The sequence below is a fragment of the Mya arenaria genome, chromosome 11 (assembly GCF_026914265.1).
Source record: "Mya arenaria isolate MELC-2E11 chromosome 11, ASM2691426v1".
Taxonomy (NCBI): Eukaryota; Metazoa; Mollusca; class Bivalvia; order Myida; family Myidae; genus Mya; species Mya arenaria.
In genome coordinates this window covers 46,989,035-47,012,617 of record NC_069132.1, presented here as the reverse complement: position 1 = coordinate 47,012,617, position 23,583 = coordinate 46,989,035, and the positions used below count along the sequence as shown (strand labels likewise).

Genomic DNA, 23,583 nt, shown 5'->3' with positions numbered 1-23,583 from the left:
AATTATGTAGGGAATAACAATGGTGGTGTGTAACCTATAGCAAGCTTATTAATATGCAGAACGCAGTCCGTAGCTATTGCCTACGAGGTATGTTCGATGTGAATGTAAATGTAAATTTGGTCGGTGACCACCGCAGTTCTAACCGCGATGGGGTTGATAAGCCGGTGTGCGCATTAATTCGCCAAAAGTTAAAAATATTATGTCGATCTGCCGATGCGATTTCCGAGATACGGTTATTAGGCTGTAGGTCAGGCTATCTACCTGCTACAATTTTTGTCATAGTCATGTAATGTCGAATGAAACGGAAAGTATGTGAATATTTCTAAGTTCGTCTCAGTAATTTCAGTCAAATATCTTGAGCATGTAGCATAATGCATATGCATATTTAAAAACAAAACTGATATAATTCTGTTCATTTTGTCCACGAGTGACATATGTTGAGGGCATTATTAAGATACATGTACATAGAGCATACAGGGAAGAAATAGTATGTGGGTGATTCGATCCAGAGGTATTAGGCGTTGTAGAAAGAAGCCTTAAACATAAACCTAATTAATATGTCCAATGCATTTTGTTGGGATGCATTTGGTAAAGCCTGCATACCCTGTTAGTAAATTAAATACGCCTCAAGTCAAGTTCGAAGTGTAGAGTAGATTTGACTAAAAATTCCTTAATGCTTTATCCGTGGCAGTGCATTGTTTATGAAACAAAAGCTCCAGTTAAGGTTTTATATGATTTTGAGTTTAACTCCATATGTTATAAGTAACTATTTGGCGTAATTTCCACATTTCAAGTAACTTATACTTCATGATCTTATTGAGAATCAACATTAAACATAAAAGGCTTTTTGCGAAGGAAATTATGAGCGAGCATATACTATCTTTAGATGTTTATGTTGATACATATGTTTTACAATTACATGACTTTACTCACAAAATGTTGCAGGCCGAAAGCCATTCAACGCTTTAAGCTCTTACAGCCTAAAATGATAAAACCAAAACAACGCAAACAAACAAAAATCAGAAAATCAAGTATCTTTGTACGCGGAAACATGTCGCTCTTCTGTTAAGAATCTTAAGTTGCAGACAGTTAAATATTTTTGGTAAAGAACATAAAAGTATTGGATTAAAATTGATAAGACGTGGATAATCAATTTACATTCAGTTCCGATCCGTTTCGCTGAGAATATTGATACTTCCCCACATATTTTTCCTCCTAGTGTTTCGTAAAAACACACCATGATACGCCTGGAATCGTTGCCGCGTCTAGACATTCATTTCGGAGTAGCCCTGGCCCGTCCAGCAAACGGTATAAATTGGTCAAGGCCATGGCTACGTCACTATTGGGTTACCTCCGGACATCAATCAAGCCTACCTTGTTATGATGACTGGTCTCCCTGAAAGAAAAAGTAAGTGCAGCGCATAAAAGGCATTTATAGACGGATTTCAGATAACCCAAAAATAGATTCTGCATACCATTAACTGACCACGTGTACTAGCTGAGGGCAAAACATTGCTGATAAGCCCCTCCAGGTTAATACATAATATACTAGTAGTACAATATAGTTCAATGGTCTAGTTTACATGATAGAACGTAATGGCAGAAATCAATGATTTCGAGTTATTTAAACAAGTTGATTTATCAGATTATGCAAGGAAATTATCCTCTAGTGATGTAGCAATATTTTGATAGATTATCTGTTGGGGCAGGAACTTTACCTGATCCTTACAAAATAACTGCAAGTATTAGGGAGTAAATCAGACAGTTTAGCAGTTTGTGTTCAGAGAGACAATGACTTAAAGATTAACAAAAAAACTACTGCAAGTGTTTGTGTCAGATATTATCCCATAGATAATAAAGAACATATTGAGTCAAACTAACACTATTTTCAGTAATTGTATTTTCATACAGTATATAAACAGAAAAGAGTGGAAATAAAAAAAAATCGTAATTTTGGCAGTTTATAGCGATAAACATAAAGTAAACACTTAACATCACAAATTGCTTTGCGTTTCTTGTTAGATGTAAACACCTAGTTCTATGTGATGATTTAAGGCATCAAATTGCCATTCAATGAAGTAAGTTGATTAACAGGAATATTCAAGTCCAGTATAAGAGACTTCCTCATTCTCCCTATGACACGCTCAACATGTATTCTCACATGTGACAATTTTCTGGACGTTTCATTGCCGGAAAGTATTTTTTGTCCGGTGAATGAAGGAATATCTGCCAACACTTCATCACTGGGCAAAAGGCTGGCCATATATCCTGATTCCAAAGTTATTTGCTTGTCCGATACACGTCCACCCCATCCATAAATTTATAAGAGAGAGGCTGCGGAACACTTCTCGTTCAGGTACGTGTACATTGTACGTGCACAAACAGGTGATTTACGCTTTTGTCAGCAATCCTACAAGTACAAGTTAGACAGACGTTTCGCAAACGACTTTTAAACTCAACTGCAATGTTTACATACAAGTAAACGTACAAGGCGTGGTTTGCAATATCTGTGAAGATGAACTATGCACGGAACAGTATAACTAAAGTAAAAAGCCAAGAAATGTTATAAAAAGGCATAAAATGGCCAAGTTTGAAAATAAACCAAATATTTCAGAACATTAATTCAATAAATAAAAAATAATTTTCCAATAAATAAATTCGACAGGTTTAAAAGTTTAGAACAGATACGTTTTGGGTGTTTTATAAATCATGTTGATTTCGTTTCGTGTATTCAAATTTTATGATGACCAATTTGGCCATTGTTTATAATTTATTATCATAATTTGGCACAAATACATGTTCATTTAATAGCTATATTTGATATTATTTTGGTGATTCGGAGGTCTTTTAATGATCCTTTTAATGATGGTTGTGCGTAACCCATTAATCGAATAAATCAAATACAGACAGGATAATCGAGCGTCTCTAATTTGGACTTCCGGTCTAAACAAGTTGTTGTCAAAACACGCAAAATGAATGATAATCAAGAAAAGTCTACATTTTCCGCACAGGTATTGTATTTATTTAATAAATTACTATAGGTAACTGAAAAAATATCATATATTTCAAAGTTTCTTTTGGACTGAACAGTATAACTAAAGTGAAAAGCGACGAAATGTTATCCCCCTCTTGGTCTTTGTCTTACAACCCACAGTTACTTGGTATTTGGACTGCATTTTTTGGCCAGTCGAGCGATTGGTCCCTAGGGTGATCTCTTGGATTGAGAATCATAAAAAATGTGTTTTAGTACTCTACGATACACATAATAAACATATAATCAACTTTTTGTCGTTTATTTTTACATATTAAATATGATACAATTCCATACAATCTTTATCATTCACAAGTTATGAAGGTTGGCCGATTTCGGGTTGAGACATATGTGTGGAAACGAGCTCAGATCTACAAGAATTTTTCGATAAAACAACTGTATACGTCGCAAGCATGTTCAGAAGGAAGTTATCTCCAAGATGCAATCGCTCAACAAGCACAAACTAGTAGTGTTATTGCAATTTTCTTTGACAACTCTGCCAAGAATACTGTTTTTTTACCGACTCACAAATCTTCGCCAGTAATTTTGACCATGCACACCGGCCGGACCCGGCATGCGCTGTTCAACTTTACGCGTGAACGGGAATCGGGGTAATGTTTACCTCATGACTGGTACCCGCCCGCGCGTAGAGACACAAAGCGCATGCCGGGTTCGGATCTTGTGCATACTCGAAAGTACTGGCGAAGATCTGTGAGTCTGTATATAAACAGTATTCTTGGCAGAATTATTAAAGAAAATAGAGAACACGCGTCTAGTTTGTGCTTGTTGAGCGATTGCACCTTGGAGATAACTTCCTTCTGAACATGCATGCGACGTATAGTGTTGTTTTATCGAAAAATTATTGTAGATTTGAGCTCGTTTCCACACATATGTCTCAACCCGAAATCTGCTAACCTTCATAACTTGTGAATGATAAAGAATGTATGAAATTTTCAAAATATTTAATGTATAAAAATAAACGACCAAAAGTTGATTATATGTTTATTACGTGTATCATAGAGTACTAAAGCACTTTTTTTTTAGGATTCTCCGTCCAAGAGATCACCCCAGGGCCCAATCGCTCGACTGGCCAAAAAATGCAGTCCAAATACCAAGTAACTGTGTTACAACCCATCAAGATAATATCCAAAATCTCCCAAACATATATCAGATGTGTTTAAACATCATAACATCTGTCGAAAAAAACTTCACTAAGGCGCTTGCTGACTCATTTGATCTGTTCGAATAAAGCACCTGTGTGAGGTTAATTGAATTTAGTTTGAAAGAAAAACAACAACACTATTTCATGTTTAAAAAAAAAAAAATGATTACAGACACATATTTAGTTATTTTTAGGTTAATGAGTTTGTAATTCCATTCAAAATTATCAAGAGAGTTCATCTGCTCAAGTTGAAATATGTGCATTTTTACTAAGGACAAATCATTAGCTACAATAATGAGCGATCAGGGATACTTTTTATTATTTGGATATTTCTTATGTATTCCTGTTTGGCTCAAACTCTCTATCATTTAACACTATTCGAAAGAATATATAATAATATAATGCATCAATTTTTAATTGTTATGACAAAATATATACCCGACAGTGATCTAAACTGGATTGAATCTGTCATTAGAGTCGTCATTTTCACAAAAATATATTCTGGATCACAAATACCATTTTATAATGTACACAACCTGTCAGATTTGTCCCAGATTTACAGATATCGGGATACTTGACAAACAATTGACACATAAGTGTTTTATGGTATCTGAACATGTTTTTTTGGCATAAATAAATATGTGTTTAATAGTAGGCAATAATATTTGCATAGAAATTTGAATTTAGAACGGAGATAATTTTAAAATTGTGGCCGTGAGGATTCTCTGCGCAAGGCCAAATAAAAAAAATAGGTACGTTTCAGGTAACACTGCCAAAAAAATAGGGTAGGTAGGTTGGATTTTTTTTTTTGATAATATATTGATTTCAGTTGACTCAAACTGTAACAATTAAAGTAGAGGTAGTATTTAATTAAACTTTAAAAGACATCAATTTTCAGGTTAATTAGCAGTTTTTAAACGTGTTCCATGCTTCGAAGGAAACGTTCTTTATATGTTAGGTTATTAACTTAAATACTTTGGCAATGATGGTTTGGATGTCATCTAAGTTATGGTACACCACTCTGCTATTATAAAAGATTTTCCAGGAACGGTTTCACTTTTCTTTATGCACCCTTTGGCTTTCAATCAACTTCTGTAGTATGCTAACCTACCTGTTACATAATTATATGGAGAGTGGGACAGCAAATTTACCATATAAGCAATCAGCCAAGGAAACCTCAATGCTGTCAAGAGGACCTGGGGGTTCAGGTTAGAAGAACAAGTAACATGCAGGTTTTATTGCTAAAATTGCGCACTTAAGTTTGATATATCGAATTGAAAATTTGCGAGTATCAAAAAAAGTTAAATTCAAGCCCTGCTTTCGGATCGGATCCGAAAGCAGGGCTTGAATTTAACTTTTTTTGATACTCGCAAATTTTTGCAAGTGCTTAAATTTTCAACTCGCAAAACCAGACACTCACTCGCATTTTTTTAAGGCAAACCATTGTGTAGTCTGTTTGCTTGTCATAATTTTATAGACTGTATCTCGATACGATTATCACTAAAAACAGCCGCCAAAAGTTTAAACGAAAGACCAGTCTACAAAAATACATAGTAACGAGTATCTGCCACATTATAATGAGTATAGCTAAACCCCTCCCTGCATTTTTTATGAAAAACACTTTCAATTAGTTCTTCATACATAAATACACCCAAAGCAAGCACAATCTGATAGTCTGTGTCAGGTTTTCCAGTTTCACTGCCTGTCACCCAAGTGCCTGTGCGTCTGTATTTTCTAAGGCGTTTTGGCCCAAAATGCCATTCTTTGAGGTTTTTCAACTGAACCTTGACTCAAATGGCATTCTAAGCATCAAACGGGGCAGTTCTACACATCTTTGCACACATTTCAAGTTCTCGCAGTCAAATTTTCACCAAATTTGGACATTTTCAGTGCTCGTAAGATTGCAGACGACTCATTTTTTTTTTTAAAAATAGGCGAAAGTTGTGAAAACCAGGAAATAGCATATTTGATCAACCGGACAAGATAAATGCATGTAATGGTGAAAATTTGCCAGAAATAGTGAAATGCAATACATTTCTTACCAAAAATAACACTTTTTAAACAAAGCAGTTTGGTCCCTTTTAGGTTACACACCACCATTGTTATTCCCTATATAATTCAATGTAAAATTATAATTTTTAGACAACATTTAAAGGCATTTCGAGCGAATGCAGGCTATGATAACCACATATATTCTTAAACTACAAGCTTTAAATTACCTTTTAAGCCAATAAAAAAGGGGGGTCAAGTTATTCCTAAGAAAAATCACTCCACTTGAAAAACAAACTCTAAAAATTGCACCGTCTGCCATGACAGTTCTTCCAAAATGACCTTTCAACTAAATAGGGCAGCGGTTTATGCTTTAATCTCTACTCTCAATGATAAATCAAGCAAGAATAGATACTTAAGGTTTAAAAGTTTGAGGAATAATGATATTTTTGATTTACAGTGTATTGAGCATGTGAAAATATGTCTATCAATCATAAGAACATTTTTTTATTATTGAGAATTTTCCACACAACGGAAGTACATATGACGTAATGGTGACGTCATTCCTATACCTGCCTGTGTGCATAATGTTAGTCTACGTCATCAGTTTCTGTGTGATTATCGGAAAACGAAAGTAGGCATTTTTAAAATTAGTTTTATATCTATTGTGCAGGAATTGATCACCGATTATGTTCATATCTATTTCAATGATTGCATATTTTCTGCAAATTTTGAACTTGCAAATTTTTGCGAGTGTCTTTAAATTCAACTCGCATTTTCAAATTTTGGTGCGAGTGCTAAATTTGAGGCCTGCGAAAGTCAGTATCTGACACATTCGTATCTGACAAGAAAATATAGTGCAAGACTTGAAATATACCTGCCACACAAGCACAAACTAAATACAGTCAGAAATCCAACTCTAATATTGTCACCTTGGCACAATAACTCATATGCAGTTAATTCGTTATAGCGCCAAGGTGACGATATATCATACCAATAGTTTGGCATACAAATCTATTTCTCAATGAAATACTATCTAAATGAGCTTTATAATCTGCTACACTTATACAACACTTGCAAAACAAAATGCAAATGATTCTTTATAGCAGAGAAATAAATGCAAGAAAATTATGAAACATTTAAAAACAAGAAATGTTTGTATAAAAAAAGAGAAATGTTACAACAGTCAGACAACCGACATATCAACTGACATATTAAAACTCTACACTCACATTTTACCAGAAATTGATTTACGTTAGCACCAACAACAGCCATTTTAATATACATATAGTTTGTTCACATTGACCTGACAGAGCCTGCCTACCAGCTAGATAGGATTTAAATGAAGTTGGGAAATGGCACTGTCAGGTCAATGTGAACGTGCTATATTTGAGTAATGAGAGTAATATATTAACATCAGTCAGCTAATGTTTCAATATATTAAGAGGCAACCATCTCTCATTATTTAGATTTGCCATATTTTCTCTGCACTATTGGTACTTTCCCTTCTTGTCTGCATGTCTGACATATTGGCGGGACAGTTTTATATACTTTTTTCAAGTTAGGCGATTGTGGAGGCCGCCATTTTGCCTCTGGTATAGTAAAAAACTTTGTGTGCTTCGTGTTCATTTTCCGTTTCGTACCCAATACATTTCGTAACAAATGCTTTTCGTACCCAAATCACTTTTTTTTCAGGGAAAAATAAGTTAGGGTCGGCGGGAAAAAAAGGTAGATCGGGTCACCTGAAATGGACCTATTTTTTTTATTTGGCCCAAGGACCATTCGCTACTTTTTGCTGAGATGATGGACATCTCAATGTCTGCCATAGTCAAAAGACTCCCTGACGGCCATTTAGGTGGAGTAGACAAATCGTTTATTAGTAATCAGTTAGATGTGTTCTCACTATTACTATCTAATTCGACAATGGCGTTAGCCTTCAATGTATATATCTGTCAATTACGCTTTGGAGGTTCCAGAAGAAGCAGAGCATTTTCAACGACATTAGCGTTATAAAAAATGGTAAAATAAAACACACATTCATAGGTTAACTTGTACTATGAATCTGAAATAAATGATATAAAACATTAATGATTCATAATTCGAATTTAGGTTTTTCAACAATTTAAGGGGTTACATTGATTTATCAAATTATTGTGGTATAGAATAGGAAAAACCTTGTGCATTTGTTTCAAATCAAGGAACTTTGGAAAGTTAAGAAGATTTCAAGATTTCCACTTCATGTCATTAATGTTGTTACATTTCAATACCATTTAATTTCATTAAATGTCTTTGAATGAAACATTATCAGTGTGTGTAATTTATTTTGATTGCTAAAAAAAATAAGTATAATTTAAGACTTGCTTTCAAACTATTTTTTGTAGAAACAATAAAATTATATATATTTCATCTCTGAAAAAGAAAGATATTTTTTGAACTTCTACGAAAGGAATATTTACATCATTTTTATTGCAATTTATGTAACCTAACCCAAGATAAAATCTTGTGTTGCAGGGTTTCCAAATGTATACTTTTTTAAGTTTTTTAAAAACAGTTTTAAACAAGGTCACCATTTATAGTCTTATGGTCAAGACATCATCAAACATGTTAACTAACACATGATATAGTTCAAATGGCTGCAACAGTAACTTAACTTAGCCTTACCTTTCTGGTAAAACAAGAGTTTAATTTGCTTTAATGAAAATGTTTTTTGCACTACATGCCTAGATTTCACATTTCTTTCCAACAACAACCTTCATGTATACGATTAAAAATTGCAAACATCAATGCTTCAATCAATAATAATCACATGAGGGTTAGAAAAAACAAAAACACATTACAAATACATATGAAATATTGTAAAATTCTGGCTGGGACAATAAAAGTTAACAGGTTACATTAATATTATTACTGAGAATTACAAGTATCAAAGACGGCATGCAGACATTGATAAAATATACAAAAAAAATATAAATAAACATGATTATAATTATTCCTGGTTACGTGCAAACAGATGGTAATTAAAAGTCACTTCAGAGAATAACTCATAATTTTATAATGAGACATTATGTTTTCATTACAAACAGAATATAAAAAATAAAAGCAACATAAAATTATTTAATTAAAATTCTAAGTAATATTATAAAACATGCATACACACCTATTATACCTACATATTAGCCTGTAATTGCTATCAAATTTACAATGATTTTAATATGATGTGGTAGTAAATAGAGATTGCAATAGATATAAAATCCGCATAACATAATCAGAATCTAATCGTTTACTTTCTGAAATAATACAAATCTTGTTTGTTACAAAAACACCTATTCCACAAGATTTGCGATGGTATTTTTGTTTTCTATGCTGGTTGAAAAATCATTGAGCCGGTTGCATGCCAAAGGCGTTTATTTGGGTTGGGTGGGATTTAGTTACCCGTTCTTGTTTCCATTGTGAAAAGCCTGATCAAACAATTTTATTTATCAAACAACTGGACACTTTTAGTTTATATCAAGAAATAACCTTTATGTTGACTAAATACGAGCACATCAGTAATTTATCACATCTATAGCTTTTCTGATAGCCTCTAACCTCTTAAACTCTTCCTGTAAATGTTTTTTTGATGTAAGATATGCTGCATTAAAAATATATATTGCATTCTTTCATAAATGTAAGTGCTTAGATTTGTTAAATGTTCCATCAAAGAAGATTTTGATACAATTTAGTTTGAAAAGCATATATGCATTCAATCATAGAAGTGATACAAGACTAGAAATAGTTTTAGGTGCCACAGGTTTGAACAACAGTGTCTTGTGGCTTTGTGTTGGTTGCATCTATTTTATTAGTCTATAATATATCATGAGAAGTTTAAAGCTTTTTAATTTCTCTTTTTATCAACCTTAACTAACAAAGCATTTTTGTGATCATTGTCAGCTTCATTGTACTTAAGTTTAGATGAAACATACATTGTAGCAACTTTATGTTTTAAGCCAGGGGACACAGACTTCACAAATATATCATTGGAGACAGAAGTTCCTTTGAAGAAGAAGAAGGTTCCGCGTCGGCTGATCCACTTCAGTGATGGGGTGCTGGAGGAATATTCTACTGACGAAGAGGAAGATCAGCCTCCTCCGCCACCCCCTGTCAACCCAGTGGGTTTGTCTTTAATAGGCCAAATGTACTTTAGTTCCTCACTCAGGCTTTTTTTCACTTAGGTTCAATACCATTTAATGTTTACAATACAGTAGAAACTCACTAAACCAGACAAGGTCCGGACTGGGCAAAATTTCTGGTTTAGTGAGGATTTGATGTACGGAGTAAGTTTTTCAATCGAGTTAACCTTTAAAGGGAAGTTGAAAGCTGGAATAAAATGAAAACACATAAAGATAACATTCATTTTACATCAACAATGGTTCAAGTAACTTGAAATAATGCATAGAATATATATTCATTAATATATCAATGTAAATCACACATACATTTCTGTGTTTTTTTAATCACCTTTTTTTTCCAAGTCTTAAAATAAAACAACTTGCGAAAATGACCACTTCATCACCAAGTTCTTGATTTGAGTAACAAACAAACAAATTATCTGATTATCTGTAATTGAATGCTTGTTAAGTATGTTTGATAGTTTAATTAACGCACCGCTCTAATTTGATTCAATCATAGAAGTCTTTAGATAAAACAACCCTCCAAAATGACCACTTAATACCGTTTCTAGTTCTTTATTTTCTGCAAAAAACAAATTAATGTTTCAATCAATTTTTTTTCCACAAGTTTGATTAACGTGCGGCAGTCAATCCACAGCGCAATCATCATTATCGAGTTAACACAACATAACAGGTGCAATATTTAACGACGCACCGGCTGTCAAAACAAAATGACACGCTATTCGCAAATTCCTTATACACAAAATCATTTTGACATGTTGGAACAAATATATGTCCGGTTTTGTGAGGTAAAATTACGTTGACAACTAACAAATTTCCTGTTTTTTTTGTCCGGTATCCGGAATTCCGGGTTTCTGGGTTTGTAGGGATTTTTTTTACATTGAAAATAGAAGGGGAAAACCGGGACTCTGAAAAATGTCCGGTATCCGAAGGATTCCAGTTTTGTGGAGTTCCGGTTTAATGAGTTTCTACTGTACTATTTTTGAAGATAAAATTAATGTGTGAAATAAATTAAAGCTCACAAACCCTCCTTAATCTGTAAAAAATGAGCCTGAGAAACTAAATATTCATTTCTTGGCCTTAGTTTTACAGAGATAAAATTATATGATATAAATATTTAAGGAATGAATTGTGGGATTGATATCATCATTGGGGTTTGCATGCAGTTGGACTGGTTAAAGTCTGTGGAGTCTGAAAGACTCCATGCATATTTTTAACCAGCCTAACTGAGTTCATTTCCCCAATAATGACATCAATCCCGCAATTCATTACTTACATTTCCACCAATAGTTCATTATTTCATTCATTTATTGTTAAAAAAATACTTAATTTCATTTATGAAAACCTTTCAGTAATCCTACTCATCTACATTGTATCCTGTAAATAGAACGACCAAACAGTAACCGGAAACAGTTTATCAAATGACGTCCCAATAACGCAGGAAAATATCAATCACTTCCTAACATGTTGATTAAGTTTTTCAGGGCCTTCTGACACAATACAAACAACAACAAGATAAACAATTTTCAATTTACATGCATATATTGTTATGTGATGATTCCCAATCCGAACATATCCAAAGATGTTATGTTCATTGGAAAATATTTGCAATTGCTGAAAGGTAGTTCATTTAAGGAATGGAAGTTGAAGTGTAAATGTTTGATAATGAACAATACTAAGTGAGAAAAAGATGGTGTAATTGGGTTTCAAGAAGTATGCATCTCAGACTCCCGGACTTCTGATTATTAGATCTATTTAGAATGCTGATTCATTTAGATGTTGAATTTTTAACTTTGCTTTGCAGAGAACCCTTCACTGGGGACCTTGGATGTGGCACTATGCATCAACGGCAGCTTTAAAGACTCTCGGAGGTATATATAAAGACTCTCGGAGGTATATATAAAGACTCTCGGAGGTATATATAAAGACTCTCGGAGGTATATATAAAGACTCTCGGAGGTATATATAAAGACTCTCGGAGGTATATATATAAAGACTCTCGGAGGTATATATATAAAGACTCTCGGAGGTATATATAAAGACTCTCGGAGGTATATATAAAGACTCTCGGAGGTATATATAAAGACTCTCGGAGGTATATATAAAGACTCTCGGAGGTATATTTAAAGACTCTCGGAGGTATATATATAAAGACTCTCGGAGGTATATTTAAAGACTCTCGGAGGTATATTTAAAGACTCTCGGAGGTATATATAAAAAGACTCTCGGAGGTATATATAAAGACTCTCGGAGGTATATTTAAAGACTCTCGGAGGTATATATAAAGACTCTCGGAGGTATATATAAAGACTCTCGGAGGTATATATAAAGACTCTCTGAGGTATATTTAAAGACTCTCGGAGGTATATATAAAGACTCTCTGAGGTATATATAAAGACTCTCGGAGGTATATTTAAAGACTCTCGGAGGTATATTTAAAGACTCTCGGAGGTATATATAAAGACTCTCGGAGGTATATTTAAAGACTCTCGGAGGTATATATAAAGACTCTCGGAGGTATATATAAAGACTCTCGGAGGTATATATAAAGACTCTCGGAGGTATATATAAAGACTCTCGGAGGTATATTTAAAGACTCTCGGAGGTATATTTAAAGACTCTCGGAGGTATATATAAAGACTCTCGGAGGTATATATAAAGACTCTCGGAGGTATATTTAAAGACTCTCGGAGGTATATATAAAGACTCTCTGAGGTATATATAATTCTATTTTTGTGTTGGAAATTATGATTCATTCAAATTTTTCTTTCAAAGAGCCATCTCGCCATACTGTCAGTGAGCATAAAATCCAGAAATTCAGTTGGATACTGGGTGTCAGAGATTGAATTAGTATTTGAACTTCAAGTTAGTTTCAAAATAAATTGTATTGCAGCAGAGTAAATTATTCGAAAAAATTGATCATATGATACACACGTTGATAAGTCTGGTCCCTTTTCAGTTTCAGAAATAACAGCAGAATATTTTTACAGCACAAATATAAAACAATAGGGGCAAAGTTTCTTGACTACCTTGCTGCAACACATGAAATATTGGCTTTAACTTCCCACAACACAATAAGAAAGGAAATTCAAGGAACTCTTGTCTTAAAGCAAACGTAAATGATTTATATATATTCCACATATTATATAGATAATGAGATACTTGTAACGAATCAATGAACCCATGACAGGTATTTTTGAAATCTTTTGATCTTACATATAGCAATACACTTTATCCTACTTACATTAAGTCAGTAATCATGTTTGATGTTTATAAATACTAGTTTTTCTGAATATCTCTTAATTTGGTTCTAGTTGCTGATACCTGTGGTGAAAAGCTAGCCTGGTTTTTCGGGATAACATCACCCAAATATCAGTCAGCTATTGATGAGTTCTACAGACTGAAGACAGAGGTGTGTTGTACAAAATATCATTCAATCAAAAAAGTTGGCAATAGATGTTAATTGGAACTCGAATCATTGTTTTTTGAGGATTTTTGCACATGCCATGGGATTAGGCAAACAATCATACTAGGATTTACCTAGTATTTCTACATTGAAAGTTGAGATATTTAAACCTTTTAAAAATCATTGGGAGTGTACGTTTTCATTCTTCAGAATGAATGTTTTTAGTAGGGATGCAAACGAATATTCGAATATTCGAATATTCGATCAAACGTTTGGTATTCGAATGGCAAAATCGGTATTCGAATATTCGAAAAAAAAGTTGAATAAATAAAATAAAAAAACCTTTGACCTACAAGGCTGCAATTGTGTATTTAGTTCTTTTGTCATGTTTTTACAATGATTGGCCCCTAATGCCAGAGGTGTGAATGTGATGACAATACACTAAACACGCGTCATATGTCATTTAGGGACATATCGCCGGGTACTATAAAAAGTCCCCGTAATTTTACAACTTGCTATTGGACAAGTGACACCAATGCCTTTGCCAATTAAGGATTTAAGGAAACGGCCTTCACACTAATGTGCTGTCTTGGTTGCAGATTAAGCTATGCAACATTGCTCAAATTGCCGTGATACTATGTATGGCATTTGCTACAATAATGCAGATGTATGTGCTGTTAAATGTTTTCCATGTTTCGATGCACTGTTCTTGCTTTGAAATGTTACTGTATAGTATAGCGTTTAAGGATATATTGCCTCTATTGATGTAGAAGAATCAAATTCATAAATGTTTCGTTTTATCATTTTACTAGTTCCCGAGTTGGTTTGGTATATAAGGTAGAGGTCTATCCCAGAACGAGACTGCTCGTCCTACGGAAAGACCGTCCTTTGGCTCATTACGCCATATGATTAGGAATCCATCTAATTTCACATTGTTTCACAATATGAAGGCAGCGGAATTATTCGATTTTGATTTTCGATTGTTCATAATGAATTACCGTTTTCTATATAAAAATGGGGAATTTCAGAGACTCATATGGGGAAATCAGGGTCCGCCGCGCGTAGTTGCTACGACAAAGAAGGATCAAAATGAATTGGCTATTACTTAAGCGAATGATAATAATAGTTTAATACAACTTCGAAAAGATGTATTTTGGTTATCGAATATTCGAATATTCGATCGAAAGAATTACCGAATATTCGAATATCAATTTTGCCATTCGTTTGCATCCCTAGTTTTTAGCTCTACTGGCCTGGCCAAAGGCCAGAAGAGCTTATGTGATGGTAATGTGTACGTAGTATGTGCGTCCGTGCGTATGTAAACAATTTCTTGTGATCACAATACAGTCTTGATTGTATCTCGATGAAACTTGTACAGTATTTAGATATCCATCAAAGCTCTGTTCCTTACCAAAACCAGCCAGATCCGCCCATGCATGCCTAGATTATGGGTTGGTAATGTGTACATAGTATGTGCGTCCGTGCGTCTGTATACAATTTCTTGTGAACACGATACAGTCTTCAGTTTTGATTGTATATCCATGAAACTTGTACAGTATTTAGATATCCATCTGCGCTCGGTTCCTTTTGAAAACCAGCCAGATCCGCACATGCATGCCTAGACTATGGGCCTTAAAAGTATAAAAAATGCTATTTTTAGCCAAGTCTGCATGAGCCAAGTCTATTTTTAGCCAAGTTTACATGTAAAGTCAAGTCTAGGATTAAAGGGAGACCACTTGCTTTTTGGTTGTGGAGTTGATTTTGTGTCTTACTCTCCCTTGTTCTTGTTGAAAGGCCCCTGGGGTCATTACTGGCCATCCCCCGGGGTTCACAGATTTGGTATACTTAAATTGGGAGTGTTTGTAAATCTTTTTGTCTGAAACAGCTATGTCTGCATTGCTATTTTGAATAAGGCATAATTTAGTGGTCCACTACCATGGTTGTTCAAATTATGCCCCTTGGGTCAAAACTGGCACTGCCCCTGGAGTCACAAGTTTCCTAGAGACTTATTTAAGAAATATTTTCAAACCATAAGGCTCATACCTTTTATATTTGTTGTGGAGCATCATTTGATGACTGTCTAGCAAAAGAGTTGAAATTATGCCCTTGGGGCCAAAGCTGGCCCCAAGCTGGCCCCACCCCTTTTGACCTGTTTGGACCATGTGTACAGTTTTGCAAACGAGCATTAAAGTTGTCCGTGGATGACCTTGACTTTGACCTTTTGACCAACTTTTTTTATTCTAAAGCTACAGAAATGAAATTTTGAAGGCAATTATTTTTTTTTCCTCAGATGACCTTGACTTGGCACATATAAAAATAGTTAATGCAACTAATCTGCCTACAACACTTTCTGTCCTCAGATGTTGAACGTGCAACGTTTTCAGGTAACCAAAACACAAAATGTGAGATATATGTTTGTTGCCTATTACCCATACATACATGCTCTGGATTGAAAATGACCACAAGAGTCATGCCAGTAGAGCATAGGCCCTCATGGGCCTCTTGTTATTCCATAATATATAAATTGAGTAAAGATATATGACTCTCTAGAGCTTAATAACTAAAATAACAAGAAATATAGCGTATACACGGGGAAGTTCAATTTTCTAGATTGTGTGACTGACTTTGCTTATTGGTAGTGCTAACATAGCTTAGCTGTTTATCAAAGAAAATTTGTAGCCTAAGTGTTTGCTGCATCTCACAAATACTGTTGAGTGTAATCATATTATTACAGTGGTTGAAATTAGTACAAGCCTGCAAGCCCTGCACTGGTAAAATGTCTTCCGGGCTTGTATAAATTCTGAATTTAATATAGCAGGGCTTGTTCAAAAATATGATTCCATGCTATAGTATAAGAATTCGGGCTTGTTCATCTAAAAGTCTAATTTCGATGGGTGTTATTAGCATGGACCTTTATATGGATGGATTACTATGATGAAATGTGAATGTGTCAGATGTCCCTTATGCTACAACTTGTTTAGTTATGTCCCTTGATGGCCTAAAAAAACGAATTTGCACGGCATCCAGTTGTGTTGCTCTTGTTATTTCTATAGTACTGCAGATTGTATAAATTGTGCTAGTTTGATCAGGACATAAATTTAAGACCTAGTGAAATAGCAATTTAGTAATTATTTCTTCCCTGTGGTTTATAATGCAATTGAGAATTCAACACTTTGTAAAAGGAGTTTTGGTCCAAATCAAGAAATCTTGATAAAAGGACCTTAATAATTATGATATTAAAACGATTTACAATATTATAATGAAAATCACACTTTTCAATTTCCTTTCTCAGGAGGAGAGAGAGGAGGAGCAGCTCCGTCGCTACCAGGAGAGAATGGCTGGGCTAAAGACTGTGGATGTTTGCGTGCAGGATGGGGCTGGAGATATAGTGAAAGATAAACAGAATGTTGGAGATACTGCATACACACAGAACGTAGAAAAATTCTGAAATCTGAACATTTTTTAAGAAATCTTAATTATTTCTGATGTCTATGAAAGAGAATTGCAAGATCAGGTAGATTTACATGTAATAGGGGGCACACGAAATGTGGAACAATTGAAAGACTTCACATTGAGGAGCCTCATGGAGTTTTTACATAGTGCCTAAAGCAGTGTAAACCAACGGTGTCAGAACAAATTGTGATACTGTCCAGAAAATCTGCAGGCTATGGCCAAATGTCTCTAAAACTTTCTAATTAATCTGCATGCTACGTTACTATCTAGTAAATCTGCATGCTACGTTACTATCTAGTAAATCTGCATGCTACGTTACTATCTAGTAAATCTGCATGCTACGGTACTATCTAGTAAATCTGCATGCTACGTTACTATCTAGTAAATCTGCATGCTACGTTACTGTCTAGTAAATCTGCATGCTACGTTACTATCTAGTAAATCTGCATGCTACGTTACTGTCTAGTAAATCTGCATGCTACGTTACTGTCTAGTAAATCTGCATGCTACGTTATTGTCTAGTAAATCTGCATGCTACGTTACTTTCTTGTAAATCTGCATGCTACGTTACTGTCTAGTAAATCTGCATGCTACGTTATTGTCTAGTAAATCTGCATACTACGTTACTGTCTAGTAAATCTGCATGCTACATTACTTTCTAGTAAATCTGCAAACTTTGTCTGAATTACTAGCATCTTGTAGCCTTTGCCTACTTAATGTGATCTTTTAATCGTTTGTCATTCTTCTTAAACATATATATAACTATTTGTTTTTCAAAAAGTGACTTCAACACTCCCAATTAATGTTTAGTTAGATGGATTATGGCCTGAAGAAATACCCGGTAGGAATAAGTTATCTAAATAAAACTTTTTTCATTTAATTAAAGAAATGGAGGGGGCGAAAGTTCAACCATTTTTAGCTTGTATATATTTTCAAATATCTTTTTTCCCCATCTCTTGATGGAGTACTCGTTGACTTTATAATTTTTAGCCCTCTCCAAACTTTACACATTTCACTTAGTTTGATGCAATACAAAAAGCATCTTTTTTGTGTGTCAATATATGATTATTGTTTTTGGACTAACAATTTTTTTTTCTGGTCACTCAATGTTGTGTCTATTCATTTTGCGCTATAGACAGTTACTGAACTATAATATGCCACATAGTTATTGTTATACTTAACTTCTGAACAATTAAACTTCACAAAGACAGAATGCAAGAGAACATTATCTTGTGTTACAGTATCATATCTTGGTTATATATGGTACATGTATCTGTTGTTATTGCATTGCCTAACTTGCATATCTTACTTTTTGGCCTGCCCTTAAGCTACAGGGGTTATTTAAAGCATTGCTGATAGTCATCATACATGAACATATAAAGAATATTAAAACTGAAATAGTTGATAGGTGATCTAAATGACATATTAACTTTGTGATAAGCCAGAAAACTTGCCAAAATACACTGCTAGTATCAATATTTAGAAAACAATAGGATATTTCAGTACAAGAGGGATATGTGTTTTTAATGACATCTGAATGTGAAAACAGTTGTTTTGATAAATGACTCTTAATTATACCCAAAGATATATTTTATTGGGGGCTTTATAGGAGTTGTGCATGTATTGCCATACATATTGCTCCTACAAACATGGAACTTCACAGGAGTGTTGGCAAACATGCTAAATTGTGCACCTGCAATTTGTGTGACATTTCACTTCTTCTGAATGAGTAATGGCCCTTGACTTGGTCTGAAAAATCTTGTGATGCATGTCACTCAAAGTATTGCACCTACACTCTTGAACTTTTGTAGGAATGTTGGTCAAGAAGGGAAATTGTGCACCTGCAAATTGTGATATTTCACTTGGTCTAACAAAGTGCTCATCATGAGCTATTGTAATTGGGTGTTTGTCTGTTGTCTGTCGTAATGCTTTGTCCGTTCGTGGTCAACATTTTCCTTTAACTATTCCTCATAAACCACTCTGACAATTTTGACCAAAGTTCTCAGTAATGTTCTTTGGTTGGTCCTCTTTCAGATTTCTTCAATAAAAGAAGTTCCATGCAGAACAACAGAAGGAAAAACTTTGAAAATCTTGTCAGAAACTGCTGGCCTGATTTCCAAATAATTTACAGAAATGTTCCTTAGGTGACCCTGTATCAAATTACTTCACCCGATGTTGATTAGTAAAAAGTCCAGGGGCGGGGCTACTTTTCACTATATGTCTATATGGAAAACTTTGAAAGTCTTCTCAAAAGGCACTTGCCTGATTAAAATAATTTCACAGAAATGTTCCTTTGATGATCTTCTATCAGATTCCTTCACCCCATGTTGATTTGTAAAAAAAACATGGCTGCCAGGGGGGAGGCTATTTTGTACTATATGCCTATATTTATAGAAAACTTCGAAAATCTTTTCCACAGAAACTATTGGCCCAAATTCAAAATAAGTTCACAGAAATATTCCTTAGGTGACCCCTATCAAATTCCTCCATCCCATGTTGTTTTATAAAAAATCTGATGGCCAGGGCCGTCATTGAAATTAGACTTTCGGATGAACAAGCCCGAATTCTTATACCATTGCATGGAATCATATTTTTGAACAAGCCCTGCTATATAAAATTCAGAATTTGAGCAAGCCCAGAAGACATTTTACCAGTGCAGGGCTTGCGGGGTTGTGCTAATTTCGACCACTGCCAAGGGTGGGCTACTTTTCTCTATAAGTCTATATTGAAAACTCCTCAGAATTCCCTGATTTAAAATAACTTCACAGAAAATTTTCCTTAAGTGACCCTCAATCAAATGCTTCACCCCATGTTGAATCGTTAGATAATATGGCTGAAATAGAGGCATCCCAGTGAAGTCTAAATGGGCCAGACTGTTGAGAAGCAATTGTTGACGGAGCCCAGACAGGCAGACGGTAGGAAAAGTTCACCCTGAGTACTTCTTGCTCAGATGAGCAAAAAAGAATCCTAGTTTACACTTTTCTGACCAAACAATAATTTTTATAGATGGTTACTAAAATTGTTCAACACTAGAAAATAGAAATCCATTGATTAAAAATTTATATTGAAAGATATGAATGGATTTTCGCTTCAACAATATTTGTTTAATATATGAGAAATTTCTTGGGGCACTTGAACACAGTCTACAATCTACATCATTTATTGACAGTCACTATAATCAATCAAACATAAATATACCCTAATTTAGTATGTGTAGTTTGGTGCAATTATTGTCATTTGTACCATATTGGAGAGTATTATGTCTCCCCCTCTCTGGGGGAGACGTATTGTTTTTGCCCTGTCCGTCAGTCCGGTAGTCCGTCAGTCCGTCAGTCCGTCCATACGTCACACTTCGTTTCCGATCGATAACTGGAAAACCGCATGACCTAGGATCACCAAACTTGGTAGGGAGGTTGGTCATGAGGTGTAGAAGATCCTTATTGTTTTTGGGGTCACTAGGTCAAAGGTCAAGGTCGCGGCGACCCCCAATGTAAAAAACATTTCCGCTCAATATCTTGACAATGGTTTGACCTAGGTTCACCAAACTTGGTAGGGAGGTTGGTCATGAGGTGTAGAAGATCCCTATTGTTTTTGGGGTCACTAGGTCAAAGGTCAAGGTCGCGGCGACCCCCAATGTAAAAAAACATTTCCGCTCAATATCTTGAGAATGGTTTGACCTAGGTTCACCAAACTTGGTAGGGAGGTTGGTCGTGAGGTGTAGAGGATCCCTATTGTTTTTGGGGTCACTAGGTCAAAGGTCAAGGTCGCGGCGACCCCCAATGTAAAAAACATTTCCGCTCAATATCTTGAGAATGGTTTGACCTAGGTTCACCAAACTTGGTAGGGAGGTTGTTCGTGAGGTGTAGAGGATCCCTATTGTTTTTGGGGTCACTAGGTCAAAGGTCAAGGTCGCGGCGACCCCCAATATAAAAAACATTTCTGCTCAAAATCTTGAGAATGGTTTGACCTAGGTTCACCAAACTTGGTAGGGAGGTTGGTCATGAGGTGTAGAAGATCCCTATTGTGTTTGGGGTCACTAGGTCAAAGGTCAAGGTCGCGGCGACCCCCAATGTAAAAAACATTTCCGCTCAATATCTTGAGAATGGTTTGACCTAGGTTCACCAAACTTGGTAGGGAGGTTGATCATGAGGTTTAGAAAACTCCTATATTTTGGGGGGTCACAAGGTCAAAGGTCAACGTCGCTGTGACCTCTAATGTAAAAAAATATTTCCGTGCAATATCAGGAGAATGCTTTGATCTAGGTTCACCAAACTTTGAAGTGAGGTTGGTCATGATGTCTAGTTGATTTTGCAATCAGTTGGTCAAAGGTCAAGGTCACTGACCTTGAGGTGAAGAACTGGTTTCTGCTCAATAACTCAAGAACGTTTACACCCAGGAACTTCATACTTGGTATGCCAGTTAGTCATGACTAGTTGATGGCCCCTATTGATTTTGGGATCCATCATTGATTATTTCTCACCTACGACCACACAATGGGGGAGACATGCGCTTTTTCAAAAAAGCAATCTCTAGTTTTCTTTGTTTTCCATCCATGTATCAACTCCCTTGTAGAATGACACCCATACAGCAGAACTATTACCGTACAAAAAGTAAGGTGCTGAATTACTGCAGTACTTCAATTTACCCACACTATATATTGCAAGGCTAGTGGCAATATGATACAAAACAGTTGCTTCGTCCACTACCCTGGTGATTGAATTACACATGTAACTTACACGCACGTCACGCTTGTTGTGTGTAATTACAATTACTGGAGTAGTGGGTGCAGTAACTAACTCATTTTCAATATTTTAAAGTTTAGCATGTATTGTAAATCAAAATGTTTTTTATTATTCATGTTTTCAGTTTATTTTTTTGTTTGAGATTTTGTTATATTTATTTTTTTATCTTAGAACATTCATTATTAAATGTTATATCTCGTTAAAATAAATTGTAAATATGTTTGCAGTATTCTAATTGTCATTGTAAGCCCCAGTGTGCAATTGAAGTGGAACAGGTATTTGTTCCCTTGAAAAAACAACAGAAATAGCAAAAGGATTTTTTTCTATATAATTTTGGCTACCACAACAAGCCTAGAGGTTTTATGTATAGCTCAGTGATGCCTTCAATTCATTCGAGGTGTATGCGAGTGGTTTTGTGTTTGACAAGCCAGACAAGTGGGTTTTTCCCACATCTGAATACCAGACTCACACACAACATCTTATTACCAGAGACTGAGTCAATATATATATATATATATACATGTATATAATATCTTTACAATGATGGTAAAATAAATAAAATTTAAACTAAGGCATAGCTAACAACTAGTGTACAACTTTAGATTCCTTGTGCATACAATGCGTGTTGGCATCATTTGAAAATCTTGGATGTATTGCTGTAAACACGTACAAAGTTTCTGAAGACAGTGTTTAAGGGGAATTACAATAGATGACCCAGCACTGTACTCGTCATAGATTTTTTTTAAAAAACAATCTGGCCAAGTTTCATCCAAATTGGACAAAGAATGTGGCATCAAAAGATAATAATATGATTAAGCCACTTTCCAGCAATTCCAAAAACTGACCCAGCATACATGCCATATTTCTAGGAGGCTTGCCAGTAAACTTTGCTAAAAACAACAGGGGATATTGCCCTGAACTAGGGGGATTTTCATTGAGCATAATAAATTGGTCGGCACAGGCATTTTTGTTTGCATGCTTTACTTCTATTTAAACAGGCATTTTTTTTAACTGAAACACACTGTATTGTAAGAAAATGCATTGTGCAAAGCAATCTAGTGTACAGTTTCACAAGCACACAAACAAATAACAAGACGCCTACGAGGACCTATGCTCTACTGGCATGGCTCTTGTGGTCATTTTCAATCCAGAGCGTATATGTATGGGTAATAGACAACAAACTTCTATAGTTCACTTGGAACATTCTGTGTTTGGCTTAGCTGAAAACGTTGCATGTTCAACATGTGAGGACAAAGAATGTAGTAAGCCGATAATACACAGCTATCTATAACTGTTGTCTCCCTGAGAGTTTTACTTTGATAAGGTTACACAATTTTAAGGACCATAATCCACTCATACACGAGCGGATCTGGCTGGTTTTCAAAAGGAGAAGGGCTCTTATGCTTATCAAGCTGTTATAGATGTTTTATTGAGATACAATAGAGGGCCATGATGGCCCTAAATCACTCACTTGAGTAAAAGTTTAAAACCTTTGCTTCCACTAGACAAAGATACACACCAAATATCTTAGCTCTAGGTCTTTCAGTTTCCTTTATATCTTTATGCAAAACAGCTGACCCTCAGGATGGGGCCAATTTTGAACTATGGGCATAATTTTAACAATCTTGGTA

General features: G+C 35.1%; 1 protein-coding gene across 1 annotated transcript; it reads left to right on the top strand.

The window, feature by feature from the left end:
- Positions 1–2,935: 2,935 nt before the first annotated feature.
- On the top strand, positions 2,936–22,174 carry LOC128208749 (protein FAM177A1-like). The gene is made up of 5 exons (XM_052912296.1): positions 2,936–3,011; positions 10,169–10,330; positions 12,156–12,222; positions 13,666–13,763; positions 17,050–22,174. Exons 1-5 carry the CDS (start codon positions 2,973–2,975, stop codon positions 17,203–17,205), a joined length of 522 nt encoding a protein of 173 aa, XP_052768256.1. The 5' UTR covers positions 2,936–2,972; the 3' UTR covers positions 17,206–22,174.
- Positions 22,175–23,583: the final 1,409 nt, after the last annotated feature.

Excerpts from the sequence above, each read along its gene's own strand:
- LOC128208749 (XM_052912296.1), top strand. The coding sequence starts at position 2,973 with ATGAATGATAATCAAGAAAAGTCTACATTTTCCGCACAG. Across the intron at positions 3,012-10,168 it reads AGTCTACATTTTCCGCACAG|CCAGGGGACACAGACTTCAC; the intron begins GTATTGTATTTA and ends TTATGTTTTAAG. Across the intron at positions 12,223-13,665 it reads AGCTTTAAAGACTCTCGGAG|TTGCTGATACCTGTGGTGAA; the intron begins GTATATATAAAG and ends ATTTGGTTCTAG.